Source organism: Chlamydotis macqueenii, chromosome 9, assembly GCF_036417535.1.
Source record: "Chlamydotis macqueenii isolate bChlMac1 chromosome 9, bChlMac1.mat, whole genome shotgun sequence".
Classification (NCBI taxonomy): Eukaryota; Metazoa; Chordata; class Aves; order Otidiformes; family Otididae; genus Chlamydotis; species Chlamydotis macqueenii.
In genome coordinates, this window is record NC_141564.1 from 13,727,558 (window position 1) to 13,741,346 (window position 13,789).

At 37.5% G+C, this 13,789-nt stretch overlaps 1 protein-coding gene across 13 annotated transcripts in view; it reads right to left on the minus strand.

Annotated features, from left to right (window-relative positions):
• The window catches only part of DLG1 (discs large MAGUK scaffold protein 1), a 151,762-nt gene that overhangs the window by 124,399 nt on the left and 13,574 nt on the right, over nucleotides 1-13,789 (minus strand). For 12 of the 13 annotated variants that reach the window (XM_086754911.1, XM_086754904.1, XM_086754916.1 and 9 more), the window contains exon 3: nucleotides 12,305-12,471. In XM_086754911.1, the coding sequence (XP_086611037.1) occupies nucleotides 12,305-12,471 (167 nt within the window). Of the gene's footprint in view, nucleotides 1-6,072; nucleotides 6,185-12,304; nucleotides 12,472-13,789 lie in introns of those variants that run through there. The other variant, XM_086754906.1, reaches the window with a different exon arrangement.

The window sequence follows — 13,789 nt, forward strand, 5'->3', positions numbered from 1 at the left end:
AAGTAATAAAGGCACCGCAGATGCAGGTGGCTAAATGCAGCTATCGCACTATTTCTACAATAGGAAAGAAAAAAAAAAATAGGCCACAGAGGAATGAAGAGACACTGCAATGCAGTGCTCCATCTCAGTAGCACATTTGAGAGAAACGTGAATGGTGGCTGGCACACTCGGCCTCGCCAAGATAAGAAAAGATCAAAAATGTCCTAAACATCTATTATGTGTGGGCACAAGTAAATCCCCTGTTAAGAGTACACACAAAGACCAAAAGAAGGAAGTAATCACTGTTCTTATGTTTTCACACAATGGGAGGGAGGGAATAATTCTTCCAGGCAATATGGGTTTGTTACTAAAACACCCTAAGGACTGTTCATTCTCTGTGGGGCATTTAAATTAGTTCAGAAAATGTTGATGATTTCTGCCTACATTGACCTTTAAGACAGCAGCCCTCAGTTACACTTTTAGTATGTATTATAATTTCATTTAAGTGTGTCCTTCCCTCCTCCAAATCCAAGATGCCACAGCATATGGTCTTCAAAGAACCACCTCTTCGAAAAAACCACCCCCACCCCCCAAATCAACCAAAAAACAACCCCACCCCAAAAAAAAAAAAAAAAAAAAAACACAACAGAACCTAACCTATTCAGCCTATTGAAGGCTGAATATCACTTAAACAGTGATAGTCTTCACCTGAAGATATCTTAAGTGTTTGACTTGTTTTTGGTCTGGTAAATACTGGTCCTAGAAAAGAGATTCAAGTAATGTTATTACCACTTACGAAAGTATGAGTAATACCCACTAACAATAAATCAGCCTGTGATTAAGCCTTGAATAAAGTGTAAAAACACACCTCATGTTAACAAAGCCCTGGTGCAACTTACTGCATTCACAAAAGATAATTGATCAAGCAGTGCCAGCTAGTAAAACAAAAGTGACTAATGGCATACCAGATAATCAGTCAGTGAGCTCAGCCATCCTGAAATCTCACTTCAAGTATGAGAGGAAGCCTTTTTTTTGCCATCTAGAAATCCGAATACCTCTGCCTACTGAAGGAATCGTGTTGGAGACCATATGTCCAACTATGAACAACCCTACGTTTATTCACCCACCTCCTTCTCCCACTGTTTTCATTACAACAGGAAACTATGCCAAAATTGTTCACTCTGAGGGTCCAGTTTCACGAGCAGCAGCCGCACACAGTGAACATTTTGATTTTGCTGAAGGGAGAATCACTGTTCTCCTCCCCTTCTCCTTCCAAAAGTGTTGAGCTGTAAAGTCTTATCATTTTACCTGGCTTTTCACAGGCAGCTGAGACACTTTAACTGCTCAATACTAGCCAGCTCTCCATCCCAGCAGCTGCCTTTCACTCACTAGCCAGCAGAAAAGCACACCAGGTTCTACTAGCTTCCAGGCAGGTGAGCAGTGAAGAAAAGGAGATAGAAGCACTTTCAGTAGCAGCAACCTGATAGATCAGTTCACTGTCACACATGAAGCCACAGATTGAATTCTTCTGCCGTAGTAAACAAGGTCAGCAAAGCAAAACTGACCACTGCTCTGCTCCCATTAATCCTACCTGGAAAGTTATTGAGGTTATGATTATCAGCTCCTCTGGAATAAACCCACAGAGTTCCAGGCAGGCAAATGGAGATGAAACAAGTAAGAATTTCAACACAAAGACTTAAGAGCTTCATCTAAGATTAATCAGCCTCATATAAACACCTCAGGTATCTGGTATCCAGTTTCTCCAAGCACACAAACTCGAATACAGACTTCATTGATGTCTCTGACTGAAAAGCTACACAACTCTAACTTTTGGTTTATCCATGAAAGCACCCGGCATACTTGTAGTCATTCAGAAAGTATGCAGGGTCATTGCAAACATATGTAAAGAAAAGATTATCTCTGGAAATGCTCTGTATATGAAGCACATGCCACAGATTTATAACTTTATTTTGTATTTTATATGCATTTTGTTTAGACTACATGATCCATGTAAGAGAAAGCCAAAGATGACTACAGAACAATTGCTTCTCGTCCAGGAAGTCCCCGAGTCCTAAACTGTTGGTGGTTGGGAGAATACCAAACAACATGTTAAGAGCAAGAGGACTCTGAATTTAAGAGAATCCTCTTAAAAAGAGGTTAAATGCAGAAAAATCATATCTTTGTAATAGATACACAGTAAGAATGTAAGCTTTTACTAATTATTTGCCTATTTTCTCATGCTTTCTTAGTACAGCTTTTCAGATTTTGCATACTCAATCCTTCTATCATTTCCACCACTGTCACACTCTGACACCTTCAACTTCTTTGTCACTCTTCAAAACTATTCATCTTCAGAACTCAGACAAGCCACCTTCAGTTCCACCCATGGAATTCAAAATACAGTATTTTTTCACATTCATTAGCTACAATCTTTGGATTTAACCAACCTCATGCTATCTTGTGTTGCACTGGGTTTCTTTATTTGCCACGTAGAGGTCAAAAGCATGACCCTCTGCCAAAGTCCATTCTGTATATTAAAACTTCAGACTTCAAAGGCTTGTTCACGACCACAAATACATGCAGTTAGGACATCATTTCTCCTGACCACAAGAAGAGTACTCTGTTTGTATTCCTCATTGTTCTTGTCAAATACCCTTTAAACCCACCTATGGCATACACCACTTACACACTTGGTCTCCTACTTCAAACGAAAGCTGGCCAATCCTTTAGACTGCAGACAACCATCTTCGATTTTGACACTTACCAACTATCCTAGTAGGCAGCTGTTTCTCTGGCATTACGTTATACTTCAAGATTATACGCAAGAGCAATTTCGTACCATCTACTGACACTGCCAACATTAGTGATGCACAATTTTTTTTTCACTTCCCAATGTTTTTATGATGACTGATTCTGCATGCGTTTCTTCAACACTATAACCAGACAGCATATCAAAGCCAAGCGCTGTATTATTAGCACTGCTCAGCTGGCTTAAAAGATAACTATAATTTACACCCAATCCAACCAAATATGTTTGGAAAGCAATTTGTTTTTTAGTGAGGACATGGAATGTTGGCAAAATGAAGCTCCTTGCCAAAACCCATCATGACACATCATTCACATGTGCCAACTTGGAAGGGCTTGTTGTGGACTATTTCGCACTCATGGTATTTCTTAATTTTTTAGTGTAATAATTTCCCATGTAACTGTGTTTCCATCTTGTCAACAATTTTAAATTCATGGAATTCTACATTTTGTTTCTTCCCTTTAAGAAAGCATCCTCCTTTGGGCCCACCAAGTAATTTCTGCATCAAGTTTATAAATAAAAGCTTATATTTTAAATTGTTTCCATTTTCACACAATTGCCTGTATCACATTTTATTTCCTACCAACATCAGAGTTTTCAGATTTTATGTACACAGTACCTCCAGAAGGTTAAAACCTGCATTGTAACCTTTCCTTATGCTTTTTCAAACATTTGCTAGATTACACCTGGAATACAGGAAACAAGTACAGTGGAGAGCCACTGAGATGGTCAAGTGCCTGAAGTATAACACAAAAAGGTTCAGGGAACTGGGCTTGTTCAACAGGACGGGGGGGGGGGGGGGGGGCGGGGGGGGGGAAGGCTTTGCAGGAGCTAGTGGCAGCCTTCTAATGTCTAAAAGGAGGTTACTGAGAAAACAAAGCTTTCATACATGCTTCCCCTCTCCCAAGATACTGAGTTTTGGCTACTGTCAGAAACAAGGTACTGAATTAAACCCATACTACTCTGGTATAGTCCAAGTAGCATGCTGCTTAGCATTTTGAAATAAAAATGGTACAAAACAATAATTCTTTTGCATTAGTCTTACTCAAAATGTTATTTAAAGACATTTTACATCATTTTAAATTCAACTGTTTTACTGAAACTATGCTACTGAACAGGCAAGCCAAGAATGACTGCTCAAAAATTGCTTTTCTGGAAAAATTAATGATTTTTCCTAATCTGTGTTTTTAAGTGCCATGAACTCATTTCAAACTGTTACTTAAATAAAAATCATTACTGTAAGCTCAGCCCACGTGCCTGCTCTTAATAGTATCCATGGTTGCAGTGATGCAAATTTGCCTACCTACATCAAACCAAATGTGCCCACATAAGGAGAAAAAAAAAATTCCTGTATTAATCAGTACTCTTTGCACTAGATGAGGGGAAAGCAAACTAACTAGACCTTAGAAGGCAGGACAGAAAACAGATTAAGGACTTGTTTGTCCATCGTGAGTAGATGGAATTAATTCAGAATTAAGTAAAACAGAATTATCAAAGATCAAATAATGAAAGATTTCTCAAATTCATTAGAAAATTAATTTCACTGACCAAATTCTTCTCTTCTCTATTCAGAACTAAGGAGTAACAGCAAATTGTTTCAAATACTCCTCCACTAAAGGTGGAGAAAGGGACAGCATTTAACACTATTGCTAATCCTATCATACATTTCTTTCATGCTGATTTCAAAATTGATATACTTACATGTATTTATTTTCCTTTACATTTGAGAAATAGGTTTATGCACAAAACCAAGGGATGTATTTTTCATTAGACTACAACTTTCAAGTCATCAGATGCACACACCTTCACAAGGAAGCAAACAGCCCTCCTATAAGCCCCACTTTCAATAAACAGCTTCAGTTGAAGCTACAAGGTACTACAGCAGCATTTAGTTGAATGAGGCCAAAACTTCACAAGAAACAGGCAGGAAGGATTAAGTGCTGATAACTCCAGGGGCAAATGCATGATCAGTTTAAGCCCATCTAAGACTATGCTGTGCAGACAGGATGATCCCTTCCTCTCGCGTGCAGTATTTCTGTGAGCAGTCTTACTTGCTTAGCACTCAGAGCTAGGCTAATCATACTGAAAAACAATATTTTTTTCCTCCCAGAATACATTTTCTGTTGGCATAACTTTCCATATAAGTTATCTTTCTGCTCTTAGATAAGTAGCTATGGGAAGGTAAACATGCACAAAAAGTTGAGTAGTTCAACTATAAAAATTACAGCACTGCCCCTCCCTTTTTAAAAATGAGTACAACAAAATTAAGGTACATGCTGATATAACTGAAGTAAAGGAAGCTGATGAGAGACAAGGTAGCTTCACCCATTCCACTCAGCTTGTGCTTCCTTGTGTCAAAGAGACCGATAAGCAGACCTTTTCTTTTATAAAAAGCTATCACTAAATCCACATAATATTCTCAAAGATGTTCAGTTTTATTCTGCTTCTCGAGAATGACATTTGTATAAACAAATTTTATGGTTTCAAATTATCCAGAAAAATGCTTGAAGTCAAAGCAGCTTGTTAAAAAAAAATATATATATAAAAATAAACTGCAACTATTTGAACATCCAGAGAAAAGAGAGCAATACAGAACAGTTTACCACTTGCAGGAACACAAAAAGCTTCCAAAATACCAAACTCACCATGTAAATATTTCACAAGCACACTACTAACAGATTCTGTTTATGCATCAGATTTCACTTTAGCAGTTACAAGTGGACTGTATTAAACATAATCATACATAAAACTTTATCCTAGCACAGAAGTAATGACACTAAACTGAGCGTCTTCGCCTCAAAGCAGCAATATGTCAAAATTACAAAGCATCTTGAAATATATCCATCCCTAACAGGACTTCCCAGATTTATCTTCTTCTCTTTGATCATTATTTTAAACATGTCCTGATAAAGGCTATGTAAAACATCATTTAGAATTCCTCATTCTGGAATTAAAAGCAAATTACTACCTTAGCACATATAAAGAGAGGGATTTTTTTTTTATAGAAAAGAATCTTACTGCAGAATGACAAAAAGAAAAATTCATTATTCTACTATACCTGAGTTTTTCAGTATGTGCATAATTAGCTCTTAGAAGAATTAAGATCTATGATAGTTGTTGCTAAGAACAACAGAATTTATTTTGGCAATCTGTGCAGTTAAAGTTTAAAAAAATCAACACTAGAAAATCATCAAGATATTTTCATTACAGGTAAACAAAAACTGGAAGAAAGATTCTACAAGAACTTCCAAGATTGTAGGCATTAATCAAAAGCTTTATCATCTTACCTTTGTTGTTACAATGCATAAGCAATCCATCATTTCAGCATAGCAGGTATCTTTCCAAACATTTAAAACGTTTATTTTCAATCACAGCTAAACACCATCTCAACAGAATGAGAAAGAGCACACTTATTTAATAGTCAAAACAGTAGAATGTGTGCCAGGTTTCCATTTAGATTCATTCAGAGGTAGAAACACCATGGAGAAGAAAAAAAAAAGGCAGGCTAAAATACAAAAGCTTTAAGTTTCATGAAAGACTGTTAATCTATTTTGATTATCTACGTCTGAAAAATTTAAATTTATCCTTGAAAATATCGTACAAAAGATGCCAAATCCTATTCCATACCAGTTAAGTACCTCCTCGTATTCTATTTCATATACTCCTCTTTCAGGATTACCTAACACATGAGCATCATAGGGAATCATTTGATGAAATGCAATACAAAATTATTTTACAGCAAAAAAATCTCAATTCAGCTTTTCTTAGCTGATTACAATTTCTAAAATGAAGCGTTTGTTCAAAAATAGTTTTGGTTGCAAGCAAGTATTTCTCCTCTAACGTCATTTCAGCATTTGCAGACTGCAAAATAACTGATTTCTTAGGCAGTAATGAATGGAATATTCCATGTAGAAGAGGGAGAGAAGAAAGTGGCAAGGAAAGAGTAATGCATATTGCAAGAGAAATGCTATTCTGAGCCTGGAATTAACCTAGAATTTCATTTCCTTTTGTAAGGCTGTAATGCAGTGACAAGGCAAAGTTTGTATGCGCAGGCATTGTCTTCTCAGCCTAATTACCACAGCTGGGACGAGTCAAACACTTGGGCACAAAAAAAGCCTTTACATGCTATGAAACACTAACGGGACAGTTCCGTACATTGGCAAGAACTGGTTAACTCAGTTTCTGCTATCTTATAGTACCCTATTAGGTCTACCACTAACACCTTACACTGCTACAAATACAATTAAGCACATTGAAAAAATTCAGCAAGGAATTGCAAACTACTAAATCTCATCTGCATAATTTTGCTTTTAGCCCAAAATGTACAACTAGCCAAACGGACTGTATTCCGCATCAGCAAACAACTCTAGAACATACTACGTATGCACCTACAGCATTCTAACTATTCCCTTTAAGTTTTCTCCAACTTTACTCCACTTGATTCCCTGGCTCTGTCATATATACACTGGGGAGTGGGAGCGGGAAACCAGAAATTAAAAAGTTACAAGATATGGAAACTATTCTTCCTAAATTAACATATTTTACTTTCCAGGCAGTTAGTGCCTTTACAGAACTAAGAGAACATTATAAAATCCTTATCTACTCTAAAAAAAAATAAAACTAAAAAAAAAATCCCCAAAAACAAAGCACATCCCCAAAAACCTAAACCATTAAAGAAAAGCTTGATGCATGCTAGTAAAAACAACCTTGTTTAGTCTGAATGGAATTTCAAGGTAAATCTGATGCCATTCAGTCACCAAGACCAGGATTTTTACCTGCTGTGAAACCTTTCACATTGTGAAAGTTTCACATTGTCTATAAAGTCCATGAAGAATTTCTACTTTGAACACCTAGGTGAAGTTTTCACCACTGCAAAGCATCAGTAGGAAAAATATGCATCTTTCACACTGATAAGGCTCCACCCAGACAGAAGTCTGAAAGTTCTGACTTCAGAAAGCAGAAAAGCAAAGCACCAGTTAAGCTAGTGGAACTTTCCCCTTCATCAGAAGAGGGAGAAAAAAAAAAAAATTACTCTCATAGTTAAATGCACACAAGGCAGCCCTCACACAAATTATCCTTTAATTTCCCACATCTTCTGTTGTGAAGACTGCAGAGTTCAGAGGAATTTACAAAGGCCAAGCATACAAAAAGGTACCAGGAAACTGAGGAAATGCATTTTTAGGTGGCTTGGCATATATCCAGTGTCTTGCCCAGAAACATCTCCAAAGACTAGTCCAAGGCATGCAGTCAGTCCACATACAGGTTTCTTGCACAAACTTTGTTTTAGGAGCTCCAATAGCGCACACAAATTCATGCTCTGTCCATGAAGAACAAAGACCAATGATACTTCCTTATCACACAAAATTCTCTCTGCCACCTTGGTTCAAGATTAAGCTTCCGCAGACTAATCCTGGCTGCAACTGGCTTACGTTCAGGGTCAATCACTTCACTTCTTTTCCCTCTTTTTTTTATTCTCTTGCCTTCATTGGGACTCTTTCAGAACTAAGGATCATCATCATGCCATTTTTTCCCCTTCCACTCTCTCATCCTTTTAACAAGACCTGAGGCCTTACCATAGAAAGCACACTAACTTCTTTCAGGTTGCCAATGCAGACTATAGGATGTGGAAAAGAGACCAATCCAGAGAGGTGGGGAAAAAGTATTTTTAGTTGAGGATTTCTGGATCTGACTGCTCATCCTGAACAGGCACACCAAACACTTCAGAGCAGAGGGCACAGAAAGTCTCATCACAAGCATGCTTGAAAAGTAGTAACACATCCACCACACAAATCAGAATAGCACGTACAACCAAGCTACTTCAGAGCCCTTTACCAATCAGTGCACCACTACGATGGATTAAAAGCCCTTCCTGGTAACTGCCTGCACAGTTCTTTCAAGATCCATCTTCTGCTACGCACAAACAACAATGTCCACACAGAAAAAAAGAGACACCAACCACACATACCATACCGGTAGAGCAAAAAAAATTTGTAGCAAACACCAATACATATTTTGATAAATACAGTACATAGATGGGTAAGCACTCAAAGAAGAGAGCAGTGTACATTAATATTTCCTAGCCTAAAAGCAGCTCTGCAGACTTTTCATTGGAAATACTGCACATAGAAGAAATACACAGATTCAAAAAAAGACTGACCAAGACTCAAACACTCATGAGGTTTTAGCATTGTCATAAGAAACAAAAATACAGCTTCACGAAGATAAATTCTGAAACTCTTTGAATGAGCAAGCATGTGTTAAATTTTGGAGCTCAGAATAAACATTTTTTTTTCAAAATAAGAAGTAGGTAGGGAAACCAGAACTAAAACTACTGCAATTAAACAAATTAATAACATAACTTAGAAACTTCTTTCCTTAAAATTTTATTGTGAGGAGGAATAGAAAGATATTCAAGGACACACCAAGACTTGAATCAAAATCATGAAACAAACAAAAAGCTCCATTTTTAATACACTGAAGAATAAGACATTTCCACATAGTACTGTTAGCCGTTAAAATCACTATTATTCTACTGAATTTATAAAAAGTATTGCAATCTGTTCATGTCATTCATACTTTTGAAAATAAACCTGTCCTGTCAGCCCCAAGTGATCCCAGTAACAGTCAGCAACAACCATTCTACACATTTCAGCAAGAACAAAAAAGTGCATTTTCATTCACCACTATTCATGGCATTAATACCAAAAAACAATTATCTACCAATTCTTTCATTATGTTCAGCAGTCACTTTTTGTGCCTTCGCAGGCTCATTCTTTTTCCAGTGTTATAGATTCTATCTACAAAGTCACCAGACAACTAAATAAAGGAAAATTCATGCACAGAAAAACCATACATAGAAATAAATCATGCAGATAAAAACAATGCTTTGGAAAATACTGATTTTGCAGATAAATAATTTCTTCATCGATCCACAAATTTTAAAGTGCATATGGTTATTTAAATGCTAATTTGCTCTCAGATTCTATGAGAAAACCTGCATAACACAGCTGTCACAGGTGTAACCAGAGAAGCAGGCTCAGCTCAGCTTTGCAAGGGTACGTCAATTGCCCAACCTCAGCATATTTGAGAAGACATTTCAAAGTCCCAGTAAAGATCAAGCAGTATCATCACTGCAAGCATTTTCTCAGTTCCTTTAGTAAAGAAAGCATTAAAATTGTAAGATGCTGTAACCTAATTTATCTAGCTACCTTTGAACTTGGCTGCAATACATAATTATTCCAAGTTTTTTAAAAAAACCCACATAATAAGATACCAAACTCACATCATGTTTTGTGAGTTCTTGTTGTGGTTTAGCCAGAACCAGGACAGTTCTCAATTTACTTCTGAACGAGAAAGGTAGAAACAGCAGATTTTTAGTGCTTGTGTGTTCATCCTGAACTGAGCATGGCATTTTGTTTTGTTTGTGTTTGCATTCAGTTTGAGCAGAAGCTTGCTCCTGAAGACTTTTTTAGCTTTGGTTCAAAACAGTCAGTAGCATCAAGCAAAACTACTATTCCCCTTTGCTTGGCACTTCTAGTAAGGCATCTGGAACAAAGTTTTGGGTCCCTCAATACAACAAGGATGTTGATAACCTGGAGCAAGTTCTGCAGAGGGCACCAAGAATGTGAGAGAACTGGAAGACTTGCCCCTTAAAAAGAAGATAAGGGCATGAGGCTTCTTTTAGCTTAGAGGAAAAAAAAGTTCAGTAGAACTTAAAAGCAGCCTTCCAATACATACAATGACGTTACTCAGAAAACAGAGCCAAGCGCGTATTGCATGACAGAAAGATGTGAGAAATAGCAAAGAAATTAAGATTTCAAGCAGAAAAAAAAAGAAAAGCTTTTTCACCATAAGGATAAGGATAGTCAAGCACTGGAACAGAACACCAAGAAAGGTTTTGCAGTTCCCACCCTTGGAGGTTTTCAAGGCTCAGCTGGTTGAAACCCTTTCCAACCTGACTGACCTCACAGGTGAGCCCGGGTTAGTTTGTTTCCAAGATGTTTAGCGAGCTTCACTTCTACCCTGCCTTGGCATTAAATTTAGCTGACATGTCTATGATTTCAGCTGTTTTCCTACCTTCCTCTCTCACTTTCTTTCTATTAAAGGAAATTGGCAAAAGGCCTTAGAAGACAGTGAGCCAGATCTCTACATGCCAGATACTAAACAGCATCTCTCTACATGCCAGATATGAAATACTCACGCATGTGCAAATAAATGGGGAAGCCACAGATCAGATCAAAGTACTTCAGCCACTATCACTCACTAAACAGAGAGCTGTTAGCCCAACTGTAAGACACTCCAGATCGCGTTCCACTGCCTAAGACAAAGCATTTCTTTTACAGCAGTGTTCAGTGAGGGGGTTTTCCCCCAACATCTAAAATGAAATTATTGTGGCTACTTTTAGATCTGAGAGGTTAAGAGTGTTTGCTGTTTAGCTGAAATGAAAACAATCACAATATGAAAACATACCCTACAGATTTTTTTTTTTTAAAAGCCACACAACAACTATTTCCTTAGCAGTACACTACTCATTTAGGTCAAAGGAGATTTCAACCAGTGATTCAAGTTTCACCACGTGCTTCCCAAACACAAACTGTCCCGCCTACAGATGGCACTACAGATCACAGCAAGCGGCTTGAAAGGCTGCTCCCTCCTGCACACACTTCTCTCACACGATTACCAGCCCTACGAGATCTCTAGGTTTGTTAGCTGCTTTGCCAGTGCACACTGAAAACTCAGTATTTAATGCACATCGGAAGAAGATATGCACCTTTCGTCCTTTTCAAACTGAATCTTTTTTTTTTTCTTCGCTAGTCCTTAGTACTGAAAGGATCAACATTCCTTTCATGCTTGTCAAGGTCTTTAATTTTTTTTTTTTTTTGACTCATCTTTTTGTACTAGAGATTAAAACAAATAAAACTGTCAAATAAGGTTCCAGGAAATAAAATCATGGAAAAGAAAACAGATTGCTGTGAACAGGAAAACTGCTATCTGTAGCTCTAACATTCTCTAATACAATACCTATGGGGATTACAGACTGTCTTTTGATCCAAAAGTAGGAAGGCAAAAGCAGAACCAGACTATGTCCCATTAAAAGCCCTCAGGCGACCTAAGCTTGTATACCACCATTCTATGTATATACACAAGCACACATTGCTAAAAAGTCATCCCCAAAGTCATCTGTGTAGAAAGTTCTTGTAATACAATCCTTATTCACTTTAGGGTAGCATTATATTCCACTCCCTCGCCTGTCAGCGAGGTTCCCAATTCAGAGCATAAATCCAATTTCATGGTCATTTAATGGTACATTTGACAAACAAGTTTATAAATTTTTGACTAAGCAAAATGCACACATCTGTTATCAAACATTTAAATAATTAAATCCCTTATGAGTATTGATCTTAATGACATAAGTTTTCTATGAAAATAAATATTTTATAAAATGAAGGAAATGTAGAGAGCAATGTCAAGCTAATAGTCTCAAATAAGAAAAATAAACCAGAGATTTCTATATCATACCTCTACACTTGGACTAAGGCTGCTCGGCAGTGTTTCTGATGTCACTGTTGTGCTTGGAAGGCTGGAAAAGTCCCAGGTATTCACAGGCTGTGTTGGTTCAGACGGCTGTGAGTGATCAATGCATTTTGGATTGTCCAGTAAGGTCACTTCATAAAATTCTTGAATATCTGAAGATGTGAAAAAATTGAGGAATTAGGCTTTATAGTTACTATAACATTATTTTTAACATCATCTTCCTCCTGCAAAACAAATTAGATACCTACTACTTCATCTACCTATTACAGATGAAGCCGTATCACCAAGATCACATGAACCCCCCCCACAGGATACACAACTCGCTCTCTGTGCCCCATATCTCAGAGCCTATGTCGCTCCACTCACTCTGGTCTTCCTCTACCGACCCCAGTAGCACGATCCGCAGCAGGAACGGCAGAAGCATATGGAATAACTGTAGCGGAACAGTGGAAGGGATGAGAGTCTATGCTTCAAGTTATGGTATATGTCACTTCAGCTAATGTAGCCTTTGATTATCTGAAATCTACTGTTCAAGGGCAATATTACACAGTCTTTTTTGTGGTATGTGTTTTGATTAAATGATGACAAATACAAGTATACTGATGAAATCAGCAAAAGAGAAAAGTTGCAAGAAGTTAGGAAAGTGGAGATTGATCAGGATGGGTCATCATCTGCTTTTTCAGTTTAAGTAACAGATGAAAGTTTAACAGTTTGAATTTTGAGTCATACTTATGAACTAATAAACAGCTCTTCCCATAACCCTGAAAACTCAGCTGGAAACTCTGGGGAACAAGAATATGGCTGCATTAGGGTTTTTTATTGACATCCTATTGACTACATGAAGCACCAATAAAAATAACAAAAGAAGCAAAGGTGTTTCTACAGATCTATAAGCATATGAAACTTGCTACAACTGTAACCACATCCGTAAACACTCACGTAAGGAGGACTCTGATCTGCAGAATCTTGTAGCTTTTCAGCAGCTGCCTAGAGTCAGTAACAGAGGCACAATAACTAATTCCTTTATAGAGCTGCACCACAAAAGAAAGACCACACAAATAAGAGACGTCATACTGTTGTTGGTGTTGCTGTCTTAGATTTTTTTTTTTAATATAGACATTGCGCTCCTGCTCTCTACCAGTTCGAAAAACCGCAATTCTCATATTCCATTTGTATCTTTTCTCTGAGCAAGAATCAAATTCCTATCAACTGCTTACATTAATTTTTAAAGTTATACTTGCTCTTAGTGCTGCTAATTGGAAGAAGTAGCAGTAAGGGTTGCAGAAGATGTTAAGTGACCTAGATATACACGAGCAAAGCAGCCTAAGAGATACAAATTGCCTTTAAATCTATCTTTCACATTAGCTCCCTCAGTTGCAAATTTGTCTCATAGCTGCATTAACATTAATACATCAATCAAGCACACCAAGTAAAGATATTCTCCCTGCCCCTCCCAATAGAGACTACTTG